At 45.1% G+C, this 20,080-nt stretch overlaps 1 protein-coding gene across 1 annotated transcript; it reads left to right on the plus strand.

Annotated features, from left to right (window-relative positions):
- Positions 1-1,007: 1,007 nt before the first annotated feature.
- Positions 1,008-19,594, plus strand: LOC120064261 (GRIP and coiled-coil domain-containing protein 2-like). The gene is made up of 23 exons (XM_039014697.1): positions 1,008-1,187; positions 1,631-1,684; positions 1,979-2,063; positions 2,618-2,685; positions 2,811-2,915; positions 3,055-3,402; positions 3,530-3,687; positions 3,835-5,515; positions 5,665-5,716; positions 5,946-6,145; positions 6,659-6,778; positions 7,251-7,415; positions 7,538-7,642; positions 7,917-8,079; positions 8,437-8,537; positions 8,708-8,923; positions 13,534-13,655; positions 13,756-13,932; positions 14,038-14,246; positions 15,257-15,469; positions 15,612-15,751; positions 15,832-16,033; positions 18,194-19,594. Exons 1-23 carry the CDS (start codon positions 1,182-1,184, stop codon positions 18,265-18,267), a joined length of 4,764 nt encoding a protein of 1,587 aa, XP_038870625.1. The 5' UTR covers positions 1,008-1,181; the 3' UTR covers positions 18,268-19,594.
- Positions 19,595-20,080: the final 486 nt, after the last annotated feature.

Below are 20,080 nucleotides of genomic sequence, written 5' to 3' on the forward strand. Positions count from 1 at the left end.
CACCAGCAGGATCCTGACATTTTAAAGGTTAAGAAGGTGGACTTGGCCAGGCTCTGTCGCAGCCGGCCGCGACCGGGAGGCCCATGGGGCGGCGCACAATTAGCCTAGCGTCGTACGGGTTAGAGAGGGTTTGGCCAGCAGGGATATCCTTGTCTCATCGCGCACTAGCGACTCCTGTGGCGGGCCGGCCAGGTCGCTAGGTGTATGATGTTTCCTCCGACACATTGGTGCGGCTGGCTTTCGGGTTGGATGCGCGCTGTGTTAAGAAGAAGTGCGGCTTGGTTGGGTTGTGTTTCGGAGGATGCATGGCTCTTGACCTTCGCCTCTCCCGGGTCCGTACGGGAGTTGCAGCGATGAGACAAGACAGTAACTACTAACAATTGGATACCACGAAATTGGGGAGAAAAAGGGGATAAAAAAAATAAAAAAAGAAGGTGGACTAGGTGGCCTTTATAGCTATGGTGATAAATGGCACTGCCTAGGTGGAGAGAAGGTCCAGGAAGATAGAAATGATTTGTGGAAGCAGAGAAGGAGTTACATGGAATATTATCACAAGCCATACCACCATCTCAGGCCCTATAACCTGAGAAGGGAGATATGGAGAATTGGGAGTTTTGTTTTGTCAATGTACTATTTTTATTTGTGTGGAATAAGTTAATTTCCCTATCACGTATGGATTTTCTTTTTTTTTACCTTGTTTTGGTTTCAATGAATTCCAGTTGGTGGTGGCAATACACCTTTCTGGGTTATAGTCTGCCAGAAAGCCCACAGAAGAAGAAAAAAAACAGCTATACGTTTTCTCTGCTTCTGTGTTGGATGTTGCCTCTTGTAATGAACTTCATTGACTTATAATTGACTATCTGCGACTGCTCTTCTCTTTTGTTCACCTGGACATTCCTAGTGCAGTGTATAAATAATTCATGTTACTTTGAAACAACAAAAACCTGCCGTTTTTACTGTTATACAATCTGAAGTCTGGCAGGCACTATCGATTACGTTCGCTGTGACGTACGTACGTTGTTTGACGAAGTCGGAAATGAATTGAAGCTTAGCGTTGGAGATCATCAAAATAGTGAAATGCTTTAGTTTTCAAATCGTACAATTCAGTAACATATAGCAGATATTCAGCTACACAGACTCGTTTCCGTTAACGATTGGTTAGTTACATTGCTTCGATCAAGATGGAGGTAAGTTTGGTCCAACGACATGTAACGTTAAGTGATTGTTGTTAGCACGTCTGGCTGGCTAGTAGCAGGTTTAGCTAACGTTAGTGTAGCTAGCTAGCTAACATAATAGTAATGACAACTAAATCGCCATTTAAAATAATATGCGATACTACACAACTGCTAACATGAAATGATAGTTAAGTCATAGACCTTGGCCAAGTTACTGGTCTAGCTAGCTATAAGGGCAATGTTAGCCATGGACAGCTATCCAACTGTTTCCTTATCCAGAAGTATTCACATGCTTCGGTATCACCAAAGGCAAAGATGGCTATCTAGATGAGATTAGCTACGTGATACCTACTCATCGCTTTTGTAGTGTTTGCCTAGACTGTAAATGTGAGTTTGGTGTGTGTGTGCGCGCGTCATACCGGTATATCCTGTTTTATGTAATTGTTTGTTTGCAGGACACTGGCTCAGAGTCTGTGGCCTCACCACCTTCAGGTGCAGCAAAATCAAAGGTGCAGCACTCCCGAGTTCTCAGAAATACTATCCTACCCACCACCTCCCCATTCTTCCTTTATCAGTCTTAGAGTATTTTGAAATATCATGTACACTTTCTGTATCAATGATGTATACATGAATTGATTGGCCTTTGTGCTCATACTTTTGACAACTTTATAATATCAAAAGACGAGTACTGAGACCCTAAAATAATGTGTTCTATGTCTCACTGTTTGCTACATCTATGTCTCACTGTTTGGTACCTCTGTCTCACTGTTTGTTACCTTTGTCTTACTGTTACCTCTATGAAGTTGGACACGTTGTCCAAGGATGACCTCATCAAGTTTGCCAAGAAGCAGATGGCTGCCATCCAGAAGATGAAGTCCAAATGTGCAGGTACATGATGCACTTGTCATTCACTGTTTAGATTCAAGGTGTAATTTGACGTGCACAAGTACAGTGAAATGCATTTCGTGCAGCTCTAAACCCAACAATGTCATAATCATTATCAATGTAGCATTAAAAATAACAGAAGGTAGAACAAAAACACATGAGAAAGAGATATATGAAGAACACGAGAAAGTAAGAAGCTATATACAGGGTCAGTCCAGTACCATATTTACAAGGTGCATGGATACTGGAGTGATAGAGGTAGATATGTATAGGGGTTAGGTGACTAGGCATCAGGATATATGATAAACAGTAGCAGCAGTGTAAATTATGATTGTATGTGTGTGTATAGAGTCAGTATAAATGTGTGTGCATGTTATTTGTGAGTTGGAGTGTCAGTGTATGTAGAGTCCTGTGAGTGTGCATGGAGACAGTGCAAAAATAAAAAGGGTCAACCATTGGTTTACTATTCAATGTTGTGATCGTTTATAATATCAATACAGTAGTAGGATTTCCTTTTTAATATTTTTGTCCTTTCTACTTCCCAATATTCTTTTCAGATTTGGAGAAGGAAGTTGACACCCTCAAGTCTCAGCCAACAGGCAATTCAGACGACTCCGTCATACAGGTTTGTGGTCTTAAATTGTTACATGAGAAAATGAATAAGCTGCTGCTGAAGTGCTTTGGGAGTGTTTGTAAGTAATGTGTTTTCCATTCTATTCTGTTGAATTCTGTGGTATTCTGTTCTCCCAGGAGCTGACTGAGAGGATGAGTGCCTTGTTGCTGGAGAAAGCTGAGACCCAGCAGAGTGCAGTGTTACTGCGGAAGGAGAATGAGAAGGCCAAGCAGCGGGAACAGGTGAACTGTAGTAGACCATGTCATCTGTCTGTGTAGGCCAGACCAGTGGTCACCTACCCTAGTCCTGGATAGCTGCATGGTGTTCAGCCTTTTGTTCCAGTCCAGTTCTAACTTGATGTTTTCTGTTGAATATGACCAGGATGCAATAAGAAAACTGGCCACCCTGCAGGGAGAGTTGAACCAGGCCAAGGAAGACCACCAGAAAAAGATGGCCACTTTTGAGAAGGCCATGCACGTATCCCAGGCCAAACATAAAGAAGAAGTCGAATTCTTTCAGAGGCTTCTGAGAGAGAAAGACGAGCGTGACAGAGAGAAAGAAAAGCATAGGGAAAGAGAAAAGGAAGATACAAACGACAGTGTAGAAGCTGTTAGTCACAGCCTGAAGTCGCAGATCCTGAGTCTGCAGACGGAGCTAGCTGCAGCGGTGGAGCGAAGCGCCCAGGAGGCTGCAGCGCTGCAGGAGGACCACCAGAGGGCGCAGACAGAGGTTAGTTCAAAAGCAGTGTCCGAAACATTTCACTAAATAAATACCTTCACACGGTTGTAAGCCGACAGCTGACAAAGACCTTCTGGTTTAAATGTTGCAATACACTGTGTGATTCTTTTTCTTTTAGGCCCAGCAGGAAGTAGAGAACCTACGAGAGGAGTTGGCCCAGCATAGCATGCAACATGAAGAGGAGCTGAGAGCTCTGGAGGAGGACTTTGAGATGGAGAGAGAGAGACTGCTACTTCTCCAAGAGGAGCTCAGTGAGCAGCTCGCTCTCAAAGACAGGTGGGTCCTACTGCTATACATTGGTGTTGGACAAGATATTGGTGTTGGATGACATGAGATGAGTCACAGACTGTACAGTAAAACGCTTTGAGACACTTTAAAAAGTGCTTAATTAATCAAATTGTCTTCCTCTTCTTGTTATGACAGCTTCCTGCAGGATGTGCAGGAGGAAGAGGAGGAGCCTAGCGGCCGCAGCTCAGGAATAGCCAGGATGTTGGAGCTGTCTGGTTTAAGTCAGATTGATGCCAGTGATGGAGAGACGGAGACTGGACAGCTCCGATCCGCCTTGGAGGACCTGCAATCCCAGAATACAATGCTGCAAGACGAACTGACCTTCTTGGGCAATGTGAAGACTCAACTGGAGGCGGAGCTTGAGAGGATGAGGGAGGAGTTTCAGACAGAGAAGGAGGAGCTAGAATTTAAGATCGATGAGTTGCTGATGACCCGGGAGGGTGCGACCCCTGACCTGAATATGACCCCTTACCGAGACCCTCTGAGCCCAGCAACCCCCAAGTGTGACCTTCAGGAGGTTCCAGCCCTCACTCAGCTCCAGCAGAGTGGGCCACAGAGAGAACCAGCGTACAGCCTGCCTGCCAGCTCTGCTAGCCCCTCCAGCCCTTTCCCTGACACAGACCACCAGAGTTTGACCCTGGAAGAACAGCAGAGACTGATCCTAGAGGTCCAGGAGCTGAGGAACCAGTGTGAGACCTTAGCTAGAGAGAATACCCAGGCGGTGGGTGAATGTGAGTCTCTAGCCAGAGAGAGGCGCCAGGCAGTGGATGAATGTGAGTACCTAGCCAGAGAGAGGGGCCAGGCGGTGGCTGAGTGCGAACACACCAGAGACATCCTGAGAGGCCTGGAGACTGAGCTAGGTCAGAGGACTGGGGACTTCGTCAGACAATATGAAGCTATGAAGGAACAGGGGGCGTCAGCGATCCAGGAGCTACAGGAGAGAGTCAGAGGGCTAACTGAGGAGAGAGAGAGTCTGGTAGAGAAGTTGAGAGTGCTGAATGAAGACAGAGACAGCCTGTTGGAGAAGGTCCAGGGCCTGGAGAAGAAGCTGGAGAGCTTCCTGGAGCAGACACAGGCAGCCGAGGGGCTGAAGGAGCAGCTGCAGACCTCTCTGGAGGAGAAGACTGTGTTAGCCTCTGAGCTAAAGGCCTCTCTTGAGGAGCAGACAGCGTTAACCCTCGAGCTAAAGGCTTCAGTGGAGGATCTGAGCAGGCAGAACGGGGAGATCCTCTCTCAGCTACAGATGAAGGAGAGTGCTGTTCAGGAGTTGGAGGATTCACTCAATGTGGTGAGCACAGAGAGAAACCAAACACTGTCAGCACTGCAGGAGATGGAGGTGGTGAGGCTGAGGGAGGTGGAGGGGAGGCAAGGCCAAAGAGAAAAGGTGGCTGAGCTACAGGCTCGTATACAGGAGCTGGAGAAGGAGAGGAGCCTGCTGAAGAGCAGCCTAGGGGAGGTGCAGGGGAGCCCAGGGGAGGAGGTGGAGGAGCTGCAGGCTTGTGTAGAGAAGCTTGAAAAGGAGAGGAACCTCCTGAAGTGTAATCTGGGGGAGCTGGTTGGAGATACTGAAGCTCTACAGAGAGACCTGGGAGAGATGAAACTGGCCAATGAGAAGATAAGAACAGAGAACCAGGAACTATTGGCCCAGGTCAGCAACACTACAGAGACTCTGGCAGACAAAGAGAGGGAGCAGAAGGTGGGAGGAGAGACGGAGAGAGAGGAGGAAAAACAAGAGGAGAGGAGAGCGCTACAACAGCAGCTAACAGAAAAGGACAAAGTCATATCCCAGCTGAAGAGTGAGATGGCTGTCCTGCAGGTGAGTGCTTCTTCTGTCAGTGTCTTCAAGTTGAATGGATTACATGTATTTAAAAAACATTTGCCTCGAGCTATAGTTTGTTACAGTGACTGCTGAGGTATTTTTCATTAGTTCTACAGACTGACTTTTCCTCTCTCTCCTCCCACCAGTCTACAGCCTCCACTGTCTCAGAGGAGAACACAGAGTTCACTGAGAAAATCGGTACGTTCCTAATTACTACTGTAATGGAGAACTTCAGAACAGGGAACGGGGATACTATGACCAGTAAACACAGATCAGCAGTACTAACAGTGTCATGCTTGTTTTATTATTTCTAGGTGATTTTATTCAGCTCATATAAGAATGACAGATACAAAGTGCCAATCATTAAGGGATTCTGATACTGCCAATGATCTCTGTGTCCTCTTTCGATTCCATCCCTTCATCGCAGCCCTGCTGGAGAAGGAAAGCAAAGAGAAGAATGAGAGGATGAATAAGATCAAGGCTGTGGCTGTGAAAGCCAGGAAGGAGCTGGACACCAGCAGGAAAGAGGCTGTGTCTCTGAAGGAGGAAGTGGAGGTGTTGAAGGCTGAGAGAGAGAGAGTGACCAGCTCAATGAAAGACATCATCCATGGAGCAGAGGGATACAAGGTACTACTCACCCTGACCCCTATGTATTGGTAGGGGAAACATCACCCCTGATACCTAGCCCTGACCCCTCACTGTGTCTCTACCTCATACGGAATGAATAACACAGAAATCAATAGTGAATTGCTTATTAACAAGCTGTTGGTACAAATCTGAAGAGATTGTTCATGCAAATAATGAAGTGGCATTTTCCCTAGATTGTTGGCCAGGGCTGCTATTGCTAAGTGTGTGTGCTCAATAAGGAGCTTTCTATTTGTTTCAGTTAGTAATGCACAACAGCCACATTAAATGGGTTCAGACGGTTGTCTTTATGAATTGGCTTTGTAAGCCATTAGAGATCAAATCACTCTGCCCAGTTTAATGAGAGTTTTGTTCCAGACCTGAATGGATGGATACCCTGTCACTGTGTAGAACAGGCAGCTTGATATAGTATGTGTTATTCTGCATTAAACTGAATGCCTCGATGCCTACTCAATAATGAATGTGTTTAGTATTACATTTGTGTGTGTGTTACAGAACTTACAGTTGGACTACGACAGGCAGACAGAGCAGCTGGATAAGGAGAGAGAGAAGGTGGAGGGAGCTGAGAAACAGATCTCAGAGCTGACCAAACGACTCAACACCGCCGTACAACAGGTAACACACACACACAGTCCCACACACAAACCATGCTCAGTCTTCCAGCATGCTCAACCAGACTGACAATTTCCCCCTCAGTACAAATATAAACTGTCCATTTGTGAATTATTTCCATTCCACTTGTAATGATTATCATCTCCTCCTAATAGTTTTTCTAGTGAAGTAATGGAGTGTGTGTAAATAAACCGGTGTCTGGTTCCATCTGGTGTTGTAGCGTTGTGTCTACTGAGGAAGATGCTGGTCATGGCTGTATGAGCTGACAGCTCCCCTGGGACAATGCAGATTGGAAGTACAGACAGAGAAGCTCAAGTGTCTGAACAGTGTCTGAGACTTCCCTGGATGTCTTTGTTAGATATGTTGAAGAGTATTCTATATCCCTTGCTGGCTGATTATATGGCCAAGGGGACTGGTGATTGTCAAGAACTCTAGAGTGAAGTTTTCTTAAATGTGTGTTTTTCTGTGTGTCCAGCATGAGCAGCTGAGGTCGGAGAGAGAGGACCTGAAGACTGGGATGGAGACTCTGAGGAGCACGGTGAGACAGATGGAAGGACAGACAGCAGAGCTACACAGGCAGACAGACACCCTGAACAGAGACCATCAGGCTGAGAGACTACTGAAGGAACAAAAGACAAAGGTGTGTGTGTGTGTGTGTGTGTGTGTGTGTGTGTGTGTGTGTGTGTGTGTGTGTGTGTGTGTGTGTGTGTGTGTGTGTGTGTGTGTGTGTGCGCACTATGTTAACTGTGTTTGTCTCTCCAGGAGCTGTCATCGTTGCAGAAGGAGGGAGAGGAGTTGACCGCTCAGCTCCGCAGACAGAAGCAGCAGTCTCAGCAGACTGCACAGGAGCTGGAGCAGCTACGCAAGGTACACACACAGCATGGCCACTCAAATAAATAGCTGGTGAAGCCCTTCCTTCTAACCCTCACTGAGAGTTGTGTGTTGTGTTGCCTCTAGTCCTACAATACAACGCTGACTCTAGAACGATGTCAAAATAACATTTTCCCCTCAAGCACTGGAAGCTGCTTTTCCATTACTCATACTAAGATGTGTGTAGAAACATGATTCAGTGTGTGTATGTTGCGGTACACACAGTGTGGTGCAGTGTGTATCCGTTGTGAATGTGTGTGTTTTTGTCCAGGAGGCCCAGCAGAGCTCGTTGTTGGACATGGAGATGGCAGACTATGAACGCCTGGTCAAAGAACTCAACACCAAACTGTCAGAGAAGGACGTGTGTGTGGAGGAGCTGAAAACACAGATACACACACACACTCAGAAAGAAGACACACTCAACCAGGAGATTGGTACGCAGACATTTCTACATTCGAGTCATTTAGCAGATGCTCTTATCCAGAGCGACTTACAGTAGTGAGTGTGTACATTTGAATACTTTTTTTCGTACTGGTCCCCTGTGGGAATCGAACCCACAACCCCGGAGCTGCCATGCTCTACCAACTGAACTACACAGGACAGTTATCACACCAATCACTACCATTCGCCAAACTGACATAGTTCTCTTACAACTAACCTATTAAAACGGAACTAAATCAGGTTACAGTAGATCAAAATCCTTTGTTTCTATAATGGTTTCATTCATTATAATGATGTCCTTCAATGCATTTCTGTATTATTTCATTCCTGAAACCTGTGTGATCCTCCAGAGGGTCTGAAGTCCCAGCTGGACCAGGGGGAGGACAAGAGCGCCAAGATGAAACAGCTGCTGGTGAAAACCAAGAAAGATCTGGCGGACGCCAAGCGACAGGTCAGACTCCAGGGATCACAGTGTTGTGTTCCCCTTACTGCTTTCCCCTGTGTGTGACGTCACTACTGTATTATAAGGAGTGTTGACAGTGTTATGTTACGTTAATACATTGTAGTAGTCTAGTTGGTGTTGCCTTAGAAACACTTACATTGTAGTGTGTGTTTGTGCAGGAAGCCTCTCAGATGATGACCCTGGCCTCTCTGAAGGGAGACCTGGAGACCCACCAACAGAAGCTAGAGAACAGTAAGATCCAGTGCTGTGACCTGTCTGGGGAGCGCCACCGGCTGCATGAGCAGCTGAGGACTCTGACGGAACAACAGCAGAGAACAAGCAGCTCCCTGCAACACAGACTGACCTCACTACAGCAGGAGGCCAACACTGCCAAGGTATACCCGCATACAAACGCACATACGCACACCTTTGGTTTTTCTCTCTTTCATCTCATCCTCTCTCTCCGTTCCTACCTCTCTCTTCCCCCCTTTCTACCCTCAACCCCATCTTCCTCGCTCTCTCCTCTCTCTCTCCGTTCCTACCTCTTTCTACCCTCAACCCCATCTTCCTCGCTCTCTCCTCTCTCTCCGTTCCTACCTCTCTCTTCCCCCCTTTCTACCCTCAACCCCATCTTCCTCGCTCTCTCCTCTCTCTCCGTTCCTACCTCTTTCTACCCTCAACCCCATCTTCCTCGCTCTCTCCTCTCTCTCCGTTCCTACCTCTCTCTTCCCCCCCTTCTACCCTCAACCCCATCTTCCTCGCTCTCTCCTCTCTCTCCGTTCCTACCTCTCTCTTCCCCCCCTTCTACCCTCAACCCCATCTTCCTCGCTCTCTCCTCTCTCTCCGTTCCTACCTCTCTCTTCCCCCCCTTTCTACCCTCAACCCCATCTTCCTCGCTCTCTCCTCTCTCTCCGTTCCTACCTCTCTCTTCCCCCCCTTTCTACCCTCAACCCCATCTTCCTCGCTCTCTCCTCTCTCTCCGTTCCTACCTCTCTCTTCCCCCCCTTTCTACCCTCAACCCCATCTTCCTCGCTCTCTCCTCTCTCTCCGTTCCTACCTCTCTCTTCCCCCCCTTTCTACCCTCAACCCCATCTTCCTCGCTCTCTCCTCTCTCTCCGTTCCTACCTCTCTCTTCCCCCCCTTTCTACCCTCAACCCCATCTTCCTCGCTCTCTCCTCTCTCTCCGTTCCTACCTCTCTCTTCCCCCCCTTTCTACCCTCAACCCCATCTTCCTCGCTCTCTCCTCTCTCTCCGTTCCTACCTCTCTCTTCCCCCCCCTTCTACCCTCAACCCCATCTTCCTCGCTCTCTCCTCTCTCTCCGTTCCTACCTCTCTCTTCCCCCCCTTTCTACCCTCAACCCCATCTTCCTCGCTCTCTCCTCTCTCTCCGTTCCTACCTCTCTCTTCCCCCCCTTCTACCCTCAACCCCATCTTCCTCGCTCTCTCCCACTCTCCTCTCTCCACCTCTGTCTGGACCTAGCTCAACCCCTCTCCCACTCTCCTCCTCTGTCTGGACCTAGCTCAACCCCTCTCCCACTCTCCTCTCTCCCTCTCCATACCCTCTTTTTTCCCAGCTCAGTCAGTAGAAATAGCTTCATGGATTTCCCATCAGTAGAGTTTGAGTGTGCAGCTTTTCTAAATGGTTGAAACCAAATCTTATTATTACCCTGGGGTCTAGTGGGTGATAATGAATGGTACGGTCTGGCTCCACGGTAGAGGAAGTGCTGCTGGGTTGTCTACCTCTGGGACCTACACACTAACACTGTACTATTCATTACAATATATAATCATTCACTCACACACACACACACATACACATTGGCAATAGGCGGGGGGGGGGGGGGGGTTTGCGGAAGGAAAAAAAACCTGTAAAATCACCAGGAATTCATGTCTCAATGTAATCAAGATATGAAATTATAATAGAATCTCTTTTTGGGCTTAGTTGTGGTCAATTTGCAGTGTACACATTATTCTTTTTATTTTATTTCACCTTTATTTAACCAGGTAGGCCAGTTGAGAACAAGTTCTCATTTACAACTGCGACCTGGCCAGGATAAAGCAAAGCAGTGCGACACAAACAACAACACAGAGTTACACATGGAATAAACAAACGTACAGTTAGAACACAATAGAAAAGTCTATATACAGTGTGTGCAAATGTAGTAAGATTAGGGAGGTAAGGCATGGCATGGTAAGGCTTTGGTGACAACGGATGGCACTGTGATACACTGCATCCAATTTGCTGAGTAGAGTATTGGAAGCTATTTTGTAAATGACATCGCCGAAGTCGAGGATCGGTAGGATGGTCAGTTTTACGAGGGTATGTTTGGCAGCATGAGTGAAGGAGGCTTTGTTGCGAAATAGGAAGCCGATTCTAGATTTAATTTTGGATTGGAGATGCTTAATGTGAGTCTGGAAGGAGAGTTTACAGTCTAACCAGACACCTAGGTATTTGTAGATGTCCACATATTCTAGGTCAGAACCGTCCAGAGTAGTGATGCTAGTCGGGCGGGCGGGTGCGGGCAGCGATCGGTTGAATAGCATGCATTTAGTTTTACTAGTGTTTAAGAGCAGTTGGAAGCCACGGAAGGAAAGTTGAATGGCATTTAAGCTCGTCTGGAGGTTAGTTAACACAGTGTCCAAAGAAGGGCCAGAAGTATACAGAATGGTGTTGTCTGCTTAGAGGTGGATCAGAGAATCAACAGCAGCAAGAGCGACATCATTGATGTATACAGAGAAAAGAGTCGGCCGAGATTTGAACCCTGTGGCACCCCCATAGAGACTGCCAGAGGTCCGGACAACAGGCCCTCCGATTTGACACATTGAACTCTGTCTGAGAAGTAGTTGGTGAACCAGGCGAAGTGAACCAGGGCAAGTTGCTGTGGGGGGTGGAGGGCTGTTGGTAGGGGTGCTTATTGAAATTCTCAATTATCGTGGATTTATCAGTGGTGACAGTGTTTCCCAACCTCAGTGCAGTAGGCAGCTGGGAGGAGGTGCTATTATTCTCCATGGACTTTAGTGTCCCAGAACTTTTTGGAGTTTGTGCTACAGGATGCAAATTTCTGTTTGAAAAAGCTAGCTTTTGCTTTCCTAACTGCCTGTGTATATTGGTTCCTAACTTCCCTGAAAAGTTGCATATCGTGGGGGCTATTCGATGATAATGCAGAACGCCACAGGATGTTTTTGTGCTGGTCGAGGGCAGTCAGGTCTGGAGTGAACCAAGGGCTATTTCTGTTCCTGGTTCTACATGTTTTGAATGGGGCATGCTTATTTAAGATGGTGAGGAAAGCACTTGTAAAGAATAACCAGGCATCCTCTACTGACGGAATGAGGTCAATATCCTTCCAGGATACCCGGAGTATAATTACAGTGCCTACAGAAAGTATTTATACCCCTTGACTTATTCCACATTTTGTTGCCTGAATTCAAAATGGCTTAAATATGTTTTTTTCTCACCTATCTACAGACAAACCCCAATAATGTTAAAGTGAAAGCATGTTTTTAGACATTTTTGTTAATTTATTGAAAATGAAATACAGAAATATCTAATTTACATAAGTATTCACACCCCTGAGTCAATACTTTGTCGAAGCACCTTTGGCAGTGATTACAGCTGTGAGTCTTTCTGGGTAAGTCTCTAAGAGCTTTCCACACCTGGATTATGCAACATTTGCCCATTTTATTATTTTCAAAATAATTCAAGCTCTGACAAATTGGTTGTTGATCATTATTAGACAGCCATCTTTAGGTCTTGACAAAGATTTTCATGTAGATTTAAGTCATAACTGTAACTGTGCCTCACAGGAACATTGACTGTCTTGGTAAGAAACTCGAGTGTAGATTTGGCCTTGTTTTAGGTTATTGTCCTGCTGAAAGTTGAATTCATCTCCAATTTTTCCTCTCGGATTTTGCCTGTGCTTAGCTCCATTCTGTTTCTTTTTATCCTGAAAAATTCCCCAGTCCTTAACTATTATAAGCATACCCATAACATTATGCAGCCACCACTTTGTTTGATAATGTGTTTGTATTGGATTTGCCCCAAATATAACACTTTGTATTCAGGACAAATAGTGAATTGCTTTGCCACATGTTGGCAGTATTACTTTAGTACCTTGTTGCAAACAGGATGTATGTTTTGGAATATATCTATTCTGTATAGGCCTCCTTCTTTTCACTCTGTCAATTAGGTTAATATTGTGGAGTAACTGCAATGTTGTTGATCTGTCCTCAGTTTTCTCCTATCACAGCCATTAAACTCTAACTGTTTTAAAGTCACCATTGGCCTCATGGTGAAATCCTTCAGCGGTTTCCTTCCTTCAACAACTGAGTTAAGAAGGACGTCTATCTTTCTAGTGACTGGGTGTGTTGATAAGCCATCCAAAGTGTCATTAATAACTTCACCATGCTCAAAGAGATATTCCATCCCTGCTTTTTAAATGTTTGCTTATCTACAAATAGGTGCCCTTTGTGAGGCATTGGAAATCCTCCCTGGTTTTTATGGTTGAATCTGTGTTTGAAATTCACTACTCAACTCAGGGTCCTTACAGATAATTGTATATGTGGGGTACAGAGATGAGGTAGTTATTCAAAAATCATGTTAAACACTATTATTGCACACAGAGTGAGTCCATGCAACTTATTGTGTGTTGTTAAGCAAATATCTACTCCTGAATTTATTTAAACTTGCCATAACAAAGGGTTTGAATACTTATTGACTCAAGACATTTCAGCTTTTCATTTGTTATTAATTTAAAACATAATTCCACTTTGGCACTGCATGTTCCAGCCCCGCGACCATTTGCTCTGCCATAAACTGTCTCGATGCTGAATGTAGTTGCTATACACCGTCATATTTATAGCTGCTGATCTGCAGAAACACACCTAATTACACTTCAGGGTGAAAATAGAGATACCGGTACCACGTAATATGTGCTTACAAACAGTTTGTTAAGCATTTTAATGAATTACAACTTCAATCAATGTGTGGTGTGTATTCTGTTTTCAGGCTGAGCTGTCATTTGTCACTACTGAGTTTGACAGCTATAAGGTCAGAGTTCACAATGTCCTCAAACAACAGAAGAACAAGAGTTCGGCCCAGAGTGACGGACACGCCACCAAACAGGAAAGGTATAGCTACAGATGCTGTGTGTGTGTGTGTGTGTGTGTGTGTTATATGGTGACATATTTGATGTGTGTTATATGATGATAATGTGTGTGTGTGTGACAGAGAGCAGATGGAGTCCATGGTGGACCAGTATAAAGCCAAGCTGCAGGACAGTCAGCAGAGTCTGGCGGTGAGCACTGCAGAGTTCCAACAGCTCCAGATGGAACACGACACACTGCTGGAACGACACAACAAGATACTGCAGGAGACCGTCACTAAAGAGGCCGAACTCAGAGAGCGGTGTGTGGAGGAGTAACCTTGCCTGAAGACTTGTATTAGCTCCCAGAGCTCATGCCTTTAGCTCAGTGGATTAACGTTTCCCATCTCTCCTTTATCTTCCTCCAGACTCCTGTCTCTCCAGGCGGAGAGTATGTCGCTGAGGACAGAGCTTGCCCAGACGGTGGGTCAACTTACCTCCCAGGCCGACGCCCAACGCTCAGGGTTCCGGGAGCAGATCCGCCACCTTCAGGATGAACACAGAACTACAGTAGAGACCCTGCAGAACCAGATGACCCGGCTGGAGAACCAACTATTCATATTGCAGAGCCAGACCGGTAAGACCAGAGAGGTTGAGGATTGGGTTGAGAGTGGGAAAGAATAGAGTGCGGTTCTGGAGAGGAAAAGAGAGGAGGGGGGGTGAGTGTTGGGTTCGAGAGCCAGCGGAGAGTGAGAAGGGGATGGAGACCAGGGGAAGGGTAGAGAGAGGGGTTGTGAGTTGAGCATGAGAGAGCAGAGCTGATAGACCTTATATATCACCTCCCACACAGGGGCCCTCTGGAGCCACTCAGTGTAAGCACACACTCCATCTATCTCTCTACCTTTTCATCTTACTCGTCTAGTGTGGTAGTGCAGCTGTTTAAAGATGGGAGAGAGAGCTGAGTGAGAGGGGACTTCCTTCATCTCAGCCTGGCCAGGTGTTAGTTAGTGTGAAGGCTACAAAGAGCCCATCCAGCCCTGCTCTGCCCGCCCCTCTGGGTAGCACCAGCACACTGGCATCTGGAGAGCCTGGTCGTTAGTGCCACCCTAACACAAAAGTTGGGCGCAGTTGCACTTCTGGAGACAGCTGGATCCCTTCTTATAATCAGAAATTACTTCTGCTTCTTGTCTCTCTTCCTTCATCTGCACTGAACCTTAAACGGTTTAAGATTTGATTGAATCTTAAAGTGAAAATTATGTTAACTTGAAGTGCAAGTTAGGGTCAAGAGGTTCCAGAGAGACTCCACCACTGTGGGTGTTCTCTAGGGTGTGAAGAGCAGGGCGGGCTGCAGGTGGTTCTACCCACACGTCTTTCACTCTCTCTGTCCATCAATCAGACACCCGCCCTATCTCTTTCTCTACCTCTGTCTCTCTCTCTCACACAGAGACACACACCTACCAATATGAAGTGCGCTCTTTTTCAGCACTGTTATTTTTATCATCCTCTGTTCATGAACTTATCTAAGCCCAGCTTAGGAATTACATTGAAGTAGGTAATTACATTGTTGCACTCTGCCCGACTAGATGATATGTGTTGTCTTACTCTCTCTCCACCGTCCCCCCCCCCTCGTCTCTCTCCACCGTCCAGCTCCAGTCCAGACCAGTCGTAAGCCAGTGGTGGACCGCCGGACTGTGGACCAGGGGGCGATGGGAGGGCTGGGCCTGGGCCTCAGTGACCTCCAGTCTATGGCTAGAGAGGAGGGGGAGGGTATGGAGACCACTGAGACAGAGTCCCTGTCCCCCCCACACACACCCCTACCCTCACTGGAGCATCTACTCACCTCCCCAGACCCCAAACAGGGTAGGAGTTTGTGTCCATGCATGATTTCAATGGATACATACTGTAGTTGGTTTTGTTCCCACAAGAGACATGCATTTGAGATACTGTGTCTTTGAATACACCTGTCTGCTAAAGGAGCATTTGTTTGTGTGATTGGTTTCAGAGCCGTTTGTGTGGCAGGTGGAGCCGACTAAAGAGGAGTTAAGTCAGAAGTTGGCCACAGCTACACGCAGTATGGAACACATGAACATGCTACTGCATGAGACCGAGGCTACCAACGCTGTTCTGATGGAACAGGTCAACGTATGTACACACACACACACACACACACACACACACACACACACACACTCATACTTGTGTCGGTATTCTTTCTTCTGTAGCTGTTGAAGTCTGAGGTGCGTCGTCTGGAGCGTAACCATGAGAGGGAGAAGAGTGTAGCCAACCTGGAGTATCTGAAGAATGTCCTCCTGCAGTTCATCTTCCTGCGGTCAGGCAGTGAGAGACGGGCTCTGCTCCCCGTCATACACACCATGTTACAACTCAGCCCTGAGGAGAAGAATAAACTGGCTGCTATCGCAATGGGTAGGTACACACACACACACACACTGTATACACAGACACACCCACACACACACTGTACATATACACACACACATACTCTCTCTCACACACACCCATCAATCTCTGTCTGAGTAGTACATTTAGTGAAGTTGCAGAGACCTCAATATTTTATGTAGGTCAACATTGGAATGTTTAGTGCTGGGCGCCCCAACTGGTGGCCCGCGGACTGAATTTAGCCCGCGGTTGATTTTATTTGCTGAGTAATTTTTGAATTGTTGGACGTAAGACTGTAAAAACCATGCAAATGAGCTCCAAGTGATTTGTTCCAAAGTGTACAAAACATTGATATAGACTGACCAGGTGAAAGCTATGACCTCTTATTGATTTCAATCAAATCAAAGTTTATTTATCACATGCGCCGAATACAACAGGTGTAGACCTTAAAGTGAAATGCTTACTTACAGGCTCTAACCAACAGTGCAATTTTTAAGTAAAAAAATAGGTATTAGGTGTACAATATATAAGTAAAGAAATAAAAACAACAGTGAAAATAACAGTAGAGAGGCTATATACAGGTGGTACCGGTACAGAGTCAATGTGCGGGGGCACCGGTTAGTCAGGCTAATTGAGGTAATATGTACATGTAGGCATAGTTAAAGTGACTATGCATAGATGATAAACGGAGATTAGCAGCAGTGTAAAAAAGGGGGTGGGGGGCGGGGTGGGACACAATGCAAATAGGGTAGCCATTTGATTACCTGTTCAGGAGTCTTATGGCTTGGGGGTAAAAGTTGTCAAGAAGCTTTTTGGTCCTAGACTTGGTGCTCCGGTACCGCTTGATGTGTTGTAGCAGTGTAGATGAAGAGGAGGAGACGGGTTAAATAATGATTTTTAAGCCGAGTGTCATTCAGAGGGTGAATGGGAAAGACAAAAGATTTAAGTGCCTTTGAACGGGGTGTGGTAGTAGGTGCCAGTTGCACCGGTTTTAGTGTGTCAAGAACTGCAACACTGCTGGGTTTTCACACTCATCAGTTTCCCGTGTGTATCAAGAGTGGTCAACCACCCAAAGGACATCCAGCCAACTTGACACAACTGTGGAAAGCATTGAAGTCAACATGGGCCAGCATCCTTGTGGAACGCTTTCGACACCTTGTAGTGTCCATGCTCCAACGAATTGAAGACGTTCTGAGGGGAAAAGTGGGTGCAAACTCAATATTAGGAAGGTGTTCCTAATGTTTTATGCACTCAGTGTATGTGATCGTATACAAATGTAAGCAAGGTTTGAAATTATTATGTTTTAGTCAAATATTATACGGAGTGGCTACAGATAAGGAGTTTATGTATCCCAATTTGCCCAGGCAAAAAATCTGGATATTTCTGCACATTTTACATGGGCAGCGGAGTGGGCAATCAGCTATGTAGTGTAGTTGCTGTGCTGTGCTCCGCTGCCACTCCCCCTCCCCCCTCTTCTCCTTGATTGCCTTTGTTTTGGTTATTTTTTTTCATAATTGAAAACATTTCCTAAGCTGCGCAAGAGGCAGACAGGCCGTCAAGTAGGGTTCTGTTATTCAGGAACTACGATATGGCAGCATCTATAAAGATTAGCCTACATCACACAAAATGCTAAACGTTTTTTATCCAAAGTGTAGGCACTGAGTCCTGCTTGTGCAATTGCAATATCCACTGCAACAGACAGACCGAGAAGGTTGTAGCCTTTATAATATGTTTTGGAATGTACGTTCAAATCGCTGCAGGGTTTTTATTTAAACTGTTCAGAAATGAGACATGGGCTATATCATCATGGTTCAGAAGAGTAAAGAGTGAAATGTGAAGGGGTGGGGGGGGGGGGGGGAGCAGAGCAGCAACCTTAGAAAAATGTATGTGTGCGTAAAGTCACACATGTTCAGAACGTGATCCGGATCCTTAGCTTTAAGAAAGAGGTTTCCAGAAGGGGCAGGCAGGGGCGAAAGCTCCTTATCCACGGCCAATATTATATCTGTCTGGGCTTCTTGCAATCAATTTGCTGTCTACAAATTATTTGTAATTATGTTCCGACCATCCGCTCAAGAAAAAATTGTCCCGTGGCTGAATGTAGTTGATGATCCCTGGTATAGTAAATACTGTGTGTTGGTACTGTAGTGTCCTATCTGTGTCTCTGAACCCGGTCTCTTTTTGCTTCAGGTGAGGAGGAGGTGGGAGGAGCTAAAGGCTCAGGATGGACCTCCTACCTTCACAGCTGGTCTGGCATCAGATAAAGACACATCAACTACTGCCATCTCACTACCTGCCTTCACTTTCATCTGATCAATATGTCTGATCAACTGGAGTTATTGAAAAGTCTTCATATATTATTGATGATCATTAATCTACTTGAAATGAAGCAAGTGCTGACAGCAGCAAAACAAGCCAATGCTCTTTTAACTGTTTAGTTACTGGACCGGTGATGATTCCTCAATGCCTCACATTCAATACTTTGATTGTTTTTTACGACTGAATTTGTAGCTTGGTAATAATCCGCTCCATGCAGCACCTAAGTTAAAATGGTTAATGAAGTGAACTATGACTGTGATAACACATTTCACTTAAGATCTAATGTAGAGTGGTCAATCGACAATTATAACAATTCACAGCTGTTTCGATGTATCAATATTACATACCAAAGAATGTTATGTTAATATGTAGGTACGTAGTCTGTAATTGGTCAATGTGTGTTTATATAGTAATTATGTACTTGCTGTGAAATTACAATGTTATTGTAATGTGGGGCTGCTTTTTTTCAAGTTAACGAATCATGCAGAAAGGGTACTGGATATCAATGACTTGGTCAAATTGAAGCCTCTGCTCTGTAGTCCTATGGTTGTGCTTCATATCACATCATCATTTACAAACAGATATCTGCACTTGAATTTACACATTTGGTGGACTAGCACCAACTGTGACATGAGGTATAGGAGTCACATTAGGCTCTCATTTACTATGACCAAGGCTGCGCCTGAAATTGTACTCTTATTTCCCATATATTGCACTATATTGGGATAAAGTGCCGGTTCAGATTTGGCTCATCTCTTACCCAGGGTTATATGCTAATGTCATTGTTCTGTGTTATTCCTAAGGCATATTAATGAATGAGGCCAGATGGGGACAAGTAATACATGGGAATAACTGAATGTACTCGTAATGAATAATTGGATATTTAAACTGGGAAAGTATATTGTTAGGCTATAAAATATGAATGATTAGTGATGTTGTAAACTGGTGAGGGTTTCCAGTCCTCACAGTTTGGTTGAAGTTGATATCCGCTCTGGGTTAAGACATGATTTAGAAAAGGACAAATAAGTTAAGTTAAGCATACATTTTAGGTCAACCATTTTATATAAAAAGGAGACCTGCAATCAGTAGCAAAACCACCATTATTTTTCCTTTAGAGATTATTTAACTGTGAATAAACATGACAATTAATATATATACTTTTTTTTAATGATTTTTTTACTTTCTTGGCCTGCCGTTACTCTTGTTCAACTAAAAATGTAATGTCTCATCTCAACTTTTTAAGTCACCCCAATTAAATGATTTTGAGGTAAATTGATGTAATATTTGGTCATTTAGAAAAAGTTCTATGATCTAAAGAAGTTACAGTATATCTATAAAAGTTATATTTACCAATAGGGAAGCCTAAAGAGCAATAATCCACACATTTAGAGAGAAAAAATGTAAAGTCAAACTCCAGTCTCCTTTTCAGCTCATGTATCACCTGATTTACTTAAAGGTAAATCTCAATTGGTGATCCAGGTGTCCTCTGACATGGCACAGGTGGGGGGTGGGCCTTTCCTTTAATTCCTCTATTGTTCCTCAAGCAAGGTGGGAGACCAATGACATCGGAGCGCACCATCCAGCCTACTCCATGAAGTTTGCACTTCAGTCAACAAAAAGTATTTTACTACCCCTAAAAAATGTTTTACCTGTAAGTGTGTACATTACTGTATTTATACGTGGGATATTGTTTTTCAACAGGAAAAACAACTTTTACACTAAAGGGGCATCATTATTTTCACAATTGCACAGTATTGT

This window comes from Salvelinus namaycush, chromosome 19 (assembly GCF_016432855.1).
Source record: "Salvelinus namaycush isolate Seneca chromosome 19, SaNama_1.0, whole genome shotgun sequence".
In the NCBI taxonomy this organism is placed as follows: domain Eukaryota; kingdom Metazoa; phylum Chordata; class Actinopteri; order Salmoniformes; family Salmonidae; genus Salvelinus; species Salvelinus namaycush.

What these genes read in the sequence shown, in the direction of transcription:
- LOC120064261 (XM_039014697.1), top strand. An exon ending in AGCTGGAGCAGCTACGCAAG is followed by an intron (nt 7,643 to 7,916) that starts GTACACACACAG and finishes GTTTTTGTCCAG; the next exon opens with GAGGCCCAGCAGAGCTCGTT. An exon ending in GAGGCCGAACTCAGAGAGCG is followed by an intron (nt 13,933 to 14,037) that starts GTGTGTGGAGGA and finishes ATCTTCCTCCAG; the next exon opens with ACTCCTGTCTCTCCAGGCGG.